Source organism: Dipteris shenzhenensis, chromosome 19, assembly GCF_047967505.1.
Source record: "Dipteris shenzhenensis isolate YYH24624 ecotype China chromosome 19, Dip_SZ_1.0, whole genome shotgun sequence".
Lineage (NCBI taxonomy): Eukaryota > Viridiplantae > Streptophyta > Polypodiopsida > Gleicheniales > Dipteridaceae > Dipteris > Dipteris shenzhenensis.
Genome location: NC_141614.1, coordinates 13,413,601 through 13,422,564, shown reverse-complemented (window position 1 = coordinate 13,422,564; position 8,964 = coordinate 13,413,601). Strand labels below are relative to the sequence as shown.

Below are 8,964 nucleotides of genomic sequence, written 5' to 3'. Positions count from 1 at the left end.
CAGGCAGCCTAGGGAGATGTTTGCGTTTTCTCACACCCTCTTGAGCCACTTGTCACGAATTTAAGCCCTTGATCTCATTTCATCTTATGCCCTTGATTTGGTTTGATGTAAAAACTCAGCTTTTGACTAAAGCACTAAAAGCATATATTAGGTGCTTTACACAATAAAAAGACTATATAAAGGTTTTAAACCTATTCAATTTGAAGAGATGGTCTATTTGATTTGCAAGTTTGGGCTTATTGGCATGTGAAGCTTTGGAGAGCCTCACGATGACCTTATGCTCTACTCTCACAAGCTCGACTTACTACAGTGATCAAACCCCCATTTTCTGAGGTTGGAGAGGCACATGTAATGCTGGCTAAGTGGAGAGTGAGAATGTTACATGCTCTACTTCAGACTTTCTCTAATGATAGTTATCTTTTTGTGCTGTCCAGAGTCTACTGAACGATCTGAGAATGTTGGAATCATCTCGCTCAAGGACACACGCAAATCCTCTCAAGGTCACATTGGCAGGTTTTTCGGATATTGTCTCTCAATGTTTAACTCTACGATTACGACTATTGACATTCAGGTAATATGCTAGTTTCTTATCCATTCGCGAGACTCATCCTCAACGCTAATATTCTTGGCATTTATATTCTCGACATTATCTCGACACCGAGGGAAGGGCCTGTTCCCTCAGATTATAACTCTTTGGGGAAAGAAGCATGCCGCCTCCCCGCCCACACTGTGTGGTTATAATAATTATATATTATATATTATAATATAAATATTTTTAATTATTGATCCATTCAAATTTTTTTCTTTTTTATCTAAATTCTTAGAACATTTCTCTCGTTTAATGCATGTTATCGATGCGAGGGAGCAAGGAAATCCAAGATGGATGCAAGATTGAAGGATGACTACACCTTTATTCATATGGTTGTAGTCCATGTGACAATATTGTAAAAACTACAACGAGGATCAGTTATTGTATTGCCTTATTCATGTATTTGTTGGACTTCAGCTTCCAAAATATGGACATCACAAAATCAATAATAAATCTCCACCCCTGACGTTTGTAGGAAGGATCGGGTCCTAATGAATCCTGTATCGCATCTCATGTCCACTATTTTACTTATTCTCTTTTTTCCTTAAAGAATTGATAAAATAGAAGGATTCAGCTTCAATTTGGAGTGCTTGAATAAAATCGTTGACGTTTTAGGCAAAAAACTCAGGGAGAATTTTTAAAAGAATTGAACTTTGAAAGTCAAAAGGACACATGGCGCCACCTCTAAGAAGCTATTGTCAAGAACAAATTCTTTATATATTGTTCACAGAAAAGTTATAATCAAATACAAAACATTTTTACTTTCACCTCTAAAAAATATTCTCAACAAATCACAAAACTTGAGAATTTACAGAGATTTTATAACTAAATTGCCTAAAATTTGGCAGGTTTACAAAATTGAGAAAAGAAGTTTTTCTCTGAAGACTGGTTGTCAATGAAAGAATGTGAATCTCTGTTGCAGTTATCACTGCAAGCACTGATGAGAAGCGGGAGTGCGCGATTGAAATCAGAACGTGGTATCGACAAATAGAGTATGCACACAGATCACTCCCTGCGAAGCTGTCGAAACAGCACTACCATGGTTGTATTTACAGAGAAAGGAGAGCTCTCCTGCAGATACTTGCATCCGCGAGGACAGAAAGTTTAAGAATATCACATTGGCATCAAGATCAGTACCTCCACCAATTGCACACCAAAACTCGGAGGTTTCACGTCTGCTGCGCATCCGCAAACGATGACGGTATCCAAGCCGAGCAAAACGTAGCTGGCTGGCCCTTCCATCTCAGAATTATGCAGTCGTCTTCCACAAGAAGATCCCAGCTGCCATCGTGCTTCCTCAGGCTAGATTTTGCATTCTCCAGCACCTCCATGCTTGGGAAATTCGCGCAGAAGCCAGCTCTTTTCATTCTTGCGCTCCAAGCTGTGTGCGTCTCGTTCCTTTCTCTCCTGAGCTCACCCTCGCACGCCACATTGTTTATCAGCGAGAAAGCTGCCTCAGCTTCGATGATGTGCCTTAATTCGCAATCGACACCTTTGAAGGAGGTGTTAATAGAGTCGAGGAATCGCCACTGGAACTCCACCCCCTTCTGGAAGCGTGTGAGGAAGTCGGAGGAGCAGTGATCCGCATCGTTCTCGCTAAGAATGAAGGTGTTTGGACGCAGGCTGTGGATGAATCGGAGGAAGGTATCCCGCGGGCAAGCGTCTGCAGTCGACTTGTGCCCTCCTCCAGAGATGTGTCTCCGAGTTGGGGTTGGCAGCTCATCGTTGAGTGAATGCAAACGGAATTGCCCGCAGATCACCAGGGCGTCTCCCTCTGTCAGCTCCAGGTCCTCGCGACTCAGCGACTCCAATGGTGTAGAGACATTCCTGAGCTCCAACTTCAGCCCTAAAGTCTTTGCAAATCCTTCCAACCGAGCGAGAGCAGAGCTTGCGCGAGCACCCGCTTGCAATATTCCCGTGCTCGAGGAAGAGCGCGGGTCGTGCACGGTGGTGAGGCGCATGAGTTTGGGACCTCCGGAGGGTCGGGTTGCTAGCGCTTCGATGAAGATAGGCCACTGGGTGCCCTGCGAGACGCCAATGTCGACAATATGCACAGTGTCGTGACCTTCACAAGCTTCCAGGAACGCACCATTGGCGATGGTGTAGAGCGTGTGGTGCCAGGGGCTAACGTCGTGGAAGCGAAGGAGAGCGCGATGGACAGGCAAAGGAGCATCGGAGTTGGGGTCGATGGGAGGAGGGGAGGAGGGAGGGAGGCTGATGGTGCCGGTGACTTTGGAGAAGAGAGCTTTCAAGCCATAGGCAGCGAGTTTGTGATTGGCATCGCCAGAGAAGGAAGCCAAATCGTTCAACACCCACATGAGATGCTGCGTTCGCAGCAGGTTATTGCTGGCTATGGCGGCAGCGCAGGCGTTGAGCAATTGCTCAGCCCAGCGCGATTCTTTCGAGTTTTGCGAATGCGCTGCTCCGTAAGCTCGAGCTGCTGATCGACTCGACGATTGTGCTGGCCGCGAGACTGATCGAGCCATCGGTTGCTGATCATCTTCTTCCTCCATCTCGCATTGTTGCAGCACCGAGTTGTTGCTAGCGCTGCCTCCGTCTCGCCTCCCTCTCTCGTCTTCTTCTTCGTATAGAACGCTCTGTGGACTCGACATCTTCACCTTCTTCACAGCTTCGTCGTCGTAGAGATTGGAATACTCCCTCTTCTTCGACCCTCCATGGTTGAGACTGGAGCTGTACCGTCTCTTCTTCCACCCTCCAGCATGGAGATTGCTTCTCTGCATCCACAACAGCCGCAACAACATTTCGTCAGCTTCTTGCAACGAAATCAAACCTCGACCTAAGCTACACTCAAGTCCAATTGCAAATTTTTTTTATACCTCATCGTCGCCACCTTCACTCGGCTTGCTGCAACCTGAGTCGATAGGAGCTCCGTCCAAAGCGAAACCTTCTCCATCTTCGCCCGAGAAGTCGTCGCCGGATTGAACCCCATTCTCAGGGGACAATTCAAGCCCGGTGGAGTCGTCATTGCCAGAAGGGCATTCCTCCGGGGTGTGCTCAAAATCGAAGAGCTCATCTCCCAGCTTCGCAACGAAGATGCCGGGGGAGGAGGGGAGGAGGTCGGACCAGAAGTCATCATCCTGCTCGAGGCCGAGGGAGCTCTCGGGGGCAGAAGGGAAAGCAATCTGATGGTCACCGAAGTCGGCCTGGGGCTGATGAGCAAACTCATGGTGCAACCAGTCGATGGAGAGACTGTTGGGGTGATCCATGAAAGGGATCAGGAGCTAAAAACGAAGCGATGGAGAGAAGGAATGAGAGCAGGAAAAGGAGAAAGATGGAATTTAAGGAGGGAGGAGGGCGATGGACGGGGGTACCACGTTCGTTGGAAGTCATCGCGAGCATGACGAAGAAGACGTTGTTGGGTGGAATCTGCGTACCTCCGATTGTTGAAGTCTTCAGCCTATTCTTATGGTTATTCTTCAACTTGCGTCCAAAGACTTACACTACACAGTCACGATCTCTTTTGTGCCTTTCTTGTTTATAACCTTGAGCTTCCTTGTTGGATTCTCAGCCTTTTTTTATAGAGTGGGGATAGAAAGTCCCATTAACATCGAGGAATTGCGTTAGACCATGAATTTCGCTCAATCATAGCATTTGAAAACTCATGATTTTCACTATAATCATTGAAAATATTGGAAAGGTGTGAAAACGTATATAATTCCCACGTAATGAGGACTTTGAAGGCTTGAAAATCGTTAGCTTTGCATTAAGTAGAGCGAGTCCCCATGTACCTCCTCTCTCCAAGTGTGAAGACTTATGATCGTTTTTGGAGTCCCCGTGTGTTCATGTAGCAAATCGCCGTGCAGTTGTTGGAGCAAGCCAAACAAAGATTATCGTCTCCTCTCGTAGGTGGATCCATAATGGGTGGAGCAGGACATTTAGGCTCCCATGGGACCTCAATTCCAACTTGGTAGCTTCCCAACTGAAACTAGAAATCTTTATCCGTTTTCCCAGTTTGGCCAGTGCATGGGGACCGACTCTTATAGACCGATTATAGAGCATGCCCATGTGGAGCTTTCAAATGCTCCTCGGCTCCAATTTGGCTCCACTTGGAGCTTGTTTTTGCATAGCGGGATGTGGTGGCTAGCTGGGCACCTTGCGAGTAGAGGAAATGTGGCCTGACTGCCATCACCATTTAGCCCACATGCTCATGGAGGGGTTGCCGAACTCATTGTATGGGGAAGTGATAGGGAAAAAGGGGAGACTTGACTTCTATGCAACTCAAAATAACTTGCCTCCTCATGGATGAGCTGTCCCCTTAGAGCAAATTCTCAAGTTTCACTTAGAGCTACTGGAGGAGTTTTAGGTTGGAATCTATTTTACAACAAAGTTCAACATAAATTCATTAATCTTTCAATTTGAGGTGGTAGACATCCTTCACTAGCTCATACAAGTTGGGCCTTTGAATTACTTTGCCAAGCTCCCATGGAAGGTTGAGGTCAATGTCGTGGAGATATGTGTTATGTTTGGTGGAATACAAGCACCCAAGGCATCTTATGTTCAAGTATCCTGAAGTTTCATTCACCATGGATTGCATTGTGATTTACTTCCATCTTGCACGCTGCCTTATTATTTGTTCCATCAAGAGGTTAACTTTAATCGATGTAGAGAAGGGAAGTATTTGGTGCCAACAAAGCAAGGCAAGAAGTTAGCCAATTGGTGGTTTCACTCAAAAAAAGACGTTTATTTTCATGATATGTTTGCTCCAATTGTCTACATCACTGCATGCTTGGATCCGTTAAGGTCTTCGTATCTTCTACGCTCGCTAGTTAGTTATGGGGTAGGGAGTGCACACTTAAGGTGGCATGAGATGGGAGGAAAGAGTTCTCCATGAGATGTCTGGTGGGTGCAAGTGCCTCACGACTCTCAAAACAAAAACAAGATGAATGATGATAAATCATTCATAAGGCATGCCCAAAAAATAGCGAAAAAGAGATGAATTGGATATATAGCATAGAAAAGAGGGTAGAAAGCAGAGAGAGAGAGAGAGAGAGAGAGAGAGAGAGAGAGAGAGAGAGGATTTGTAAGGAAACTAGAATTGCATTAGGCAACCTTTCCACCATGGAGCACGTAACTACTAACTCAAAAATGAACCTCAATCCTAGTGTTTTATCAAATTTTAAGGAAAAAAGTGAATGAGTAAAATGGTGGACATGAGACACGACACAAGATCCGTTAGGACCTAATCCTCTGTGCAAATGTCAGGGGTGGTGATTTATTATTAATTTTGTGATGTTGATATTTTGGAAGCTGAAGTCCAACAAATACATGAATCAAGCGATACAATAATTGATTCTCATTGAAGTTGATACAATATTGTCAGATGGACTACAACCATATGAATAAAGGTCTCGTCATCCTTTGATCTTGGATCCATCTTGGATTTCCTTGCTCCCTTGCATCGATAACATGCATTAAAGAGAGGAATGTCGTAAGAATTCAGATTGAAAACAAGCAATTTTGAATGGACCAGCTCAATTGTAAATATTTATATGATAATATATAATATATAATTATTATAACCACACATAGTATGGGCGGGGGAGGTGGCGCGCTTCCTTCCGCAAATAGTTATAATCCAAGGGAACGGGACTTTTCTTGGGTACCGAGATAACGTCGAGAATATTAGCGTCGAGATAAGTCTTGCAAATGGATAAGATACTAGAATATTACCCATAATCGCAATTGAATGTCGGTAAAATCACTACGAGCAACGCGCTTTTCGAGCCGCTTTCTTTTCTGGAATGGCCTCCCACGACCCATTCCCCTATCCAACTGCTCATACTATTGGGATGGAATAGAGTGAATAGAAGGTTGCATGCACAAGGGTTGCTTCCTGTGAGCTTCCTGCTTGGCGCCCACGATTGCTCGAGGGTGGATGATGTTTTTTATCTCGTGTTCATTCAATGAGTGCTGGTGCCATTGCTGCTATTCCAGAATCGACGATCCGTGTGCCAAATCTTCAGTTCTAGAATCCTCCACCAATGTCGGATAGATGCCGTAGCCATCTTTGTCTCTATCGCACTGAGAGTCTTTTACTGGTCGTTCTCCATGGTAAGTCTCTCCCCCTTCTTTCCCTGCTTTCTCGTCGACCCCCTTGCTATAACCGAGAACCTCATCCTCTCTGTGCTTCCCATCAATACATGCTGCATCTTGAAAATGGGAACAGAACAGCCAAGGCGAGAGAGAAAGTGGAAAATTTTGGAGATTCTCGCATCATGTGGAACTCTATCCTTGAATGTGATAGATTTCAACATGGTGTACATGTCACGAGATCATCCGTATCGTTAGAGTCTGTGTTACACTTTGTGATCTAGAATTGCATTATCGCACGCTCTCACTCGATTTGTTGTCAAAAATAGCACCCTAGTAGCTTAGAAACACTCCCCTCATCAAATTCGTCTTCATGTATGTTCCTCCGTGATCGCCTTTCCAAATATGCATCTGCCTCATCCAATAGCACAATTGCTCGCCAAAGATCTTACTTAGCCTCATCTCCATCTTCCTTAGTCACCCAATTCAAAGTCATTGATCGCCGTATATTTAGAATCCATCTAAATTTTGGTGCAGTGCCCATAGGCCTGGAGCCTTCTCGTTGAGGCAAAAGAAAAAAAAACACTAGAACCTGCTAATTCAAAGTTGAGCCAGGTTGGCCTTTGCAAGAGCCTCGAGCATCCCCTTGTCCCAAGATAGCACCCTATCTCCGTACAACACTCTCAACAAACCGGCCATGAGTCTGGTGTGACCTTGTAGCCTCATGAGACAATGGGAAACCGCATCCACTGATGAGACACCCCAATGAAACACCACTCACCCAACTAGGAGCTTAAGGTCGGTCATCCATGAAAAGCATTCTCATCCAACATGTAAGGCCTCCAATTCATTCTCTCCATGATCGATTTGCTTGGAGTGTTCAACGTTCTGTGATCTGGGCCAGATGCATGAAGATTGGGAGAAGTGCTGCACCTATACCCCAAAAAATCATCTCGTTTGTCCTTTGTTTATAACAGTGACCAAAAATCTACACGGTGCGCAGCATGTGTAGGTTTGCACTTGTTTGCAAGGCATGGCACCACGTCCTCGCCTTCCCTTCCTCCCACAGATTATGTACACAGTAGCAACTGCCATGTTCCCCTTGTGGTGGTGTTGAGATGTGAAGGTCTTTGGTGTTTTGGGAACAAATGCAAGCTATGGCTTGTGTACAGCGCATCAAGCTAAGCTCTGTTTCTTTTTGTGGGAAAAGAATGCAGGCTATGCTATGGGGATTGCTATGGCGATGGTGATGGAGCAGGAGGAGGAGGAGCACAAAGTGCAACTCCAATGAGCAGCTCACCCAAATCACCTCTCCTCGCTCCCAATTTGATGATGCTCGTGAAAAAGCATAATTTCGTGGCTCACCTTGCTCATGAATGGTGACAAAGGTTTGCTTTGTTTCCACCATCTCTCTAGGTGCTGCAACAATTGGAATTCACCAACCCCCTCCCCATGCTTCTTTACAGCTCATGCTGATTCACCTTCGGCCTTCACCCTCCTTGTTAGTTCCCTCAAAACGTGTCCCTTATCTGCTTGTCCTTCTGTAACAATATAGGTTTCGGCTTCTCAATGGCAGTCGTGCCAAGTTCTTGGAGCTCACTTTAAGTGGTGTTTTATTACCAAAGCTTAGGTGCATCACAACTTTGCTCCTTTCTCTCGGAGAGAGAGTGGACAAAGCCTAGTATCTGATCTTGCAAATTCAACTCTACTTGGCACTCTGCCTCACGCAATGGAGTCCTTCGATTCCACACATTTGATAATGCCATGCATCTGTCTTGCTGAACGCATTCGCAGGAACTGGTTGTAATCGTACGTGAGGTTTGAAGGTTTGGGTGGGATAAGGATTGGGAAATGAAATCGAAGGGGTGCTCTCCCATTGCTTTTAGCACTTGCAAAATCTAAAACCTGCAGAGAAAGCAAGCAAGCTAATTTAGAGCTAATTTGGGGAACGAAATCCGAGGGTTGCTTTCCCATTGCTTTAGCACTTGCAAAATCTATAGAATTGAAACCTGCAGAGAGAGTAAGTGAGTTAAAAGGTAGTCACGTGGCTTAATGAGGGTTGAGAAAGGCAAAACTCCTCTCTAGGCTGCCTGCCATAACAAGATGAATTGCAATTCATAGGGCCTGCCCTAAAGAAGGAACAAAAAGCGAGGGAGAAAAAGGAAGGGGAGGGCTCTAGAGAAGGGAAGAAGGAAACAAGGCGTAATATAGCTGAATAAGCCTGAAAAAGAAAACCGCAGAGTTTCTCTTTTGTGAAGTGACTTTGGAGGGGCAGGCCAAGAAAGGAACTTGGACCAATCCTCAAAGAGAACGAATTTCTGAAT

The 8,964-nt window shown here is 45.2% G+C and overlaps 1 protein-coding gene across 1 annotated transcript; it reads right to left on the bottom strand.

Moving 5' to 3' along the window:
• Positions 1 to 1,478: 1,478 nt before the first annotated feature.
• Positions 1,479 to 3,837, bottom strand: LOC147890112 (protein NODULATION SIGNALING PATHWAY 1-like). Its single transcript, XM_087390955.1, has 2 exons — positions 3,427 to 3,837; positions 1,479 to 3,324 (listed from the first exon to the last, which is right to left on the bottom strand). The coding sequence occupies exons 1-2, from the start codon at positions 3,814 to 3,816 to the stop codon at positions 1,759 to 1,761; spliced, it is 1,956 nt and encodes a 651-aa protein (XP_087247081.1). The 5' UTR covers positions 3,817 to 3,837; the 3' UTR covers positions 1,479 to 1,758.
• Positions 3,838 to 8,964: the final 5,127 nt, after the last annotated feature.

Excerpts from the sequence above, each read along its gene's own strand:
- LOC147890112 (XM_087390955.1), bottom strand. The coding sequence starts at position 3,816 with ATGGATCACCCCAACAGTCTCTCCATCGACTGGTTGCACCATGAGTTT. Across the intron at positions 3,325-3,426 it reads GTGAAGGTGGCGACGATGAG|AGAAGCAATCTCCATGCTGG; the intron begins GTATAAAAAAAA and ends TTGTGGATGCAG.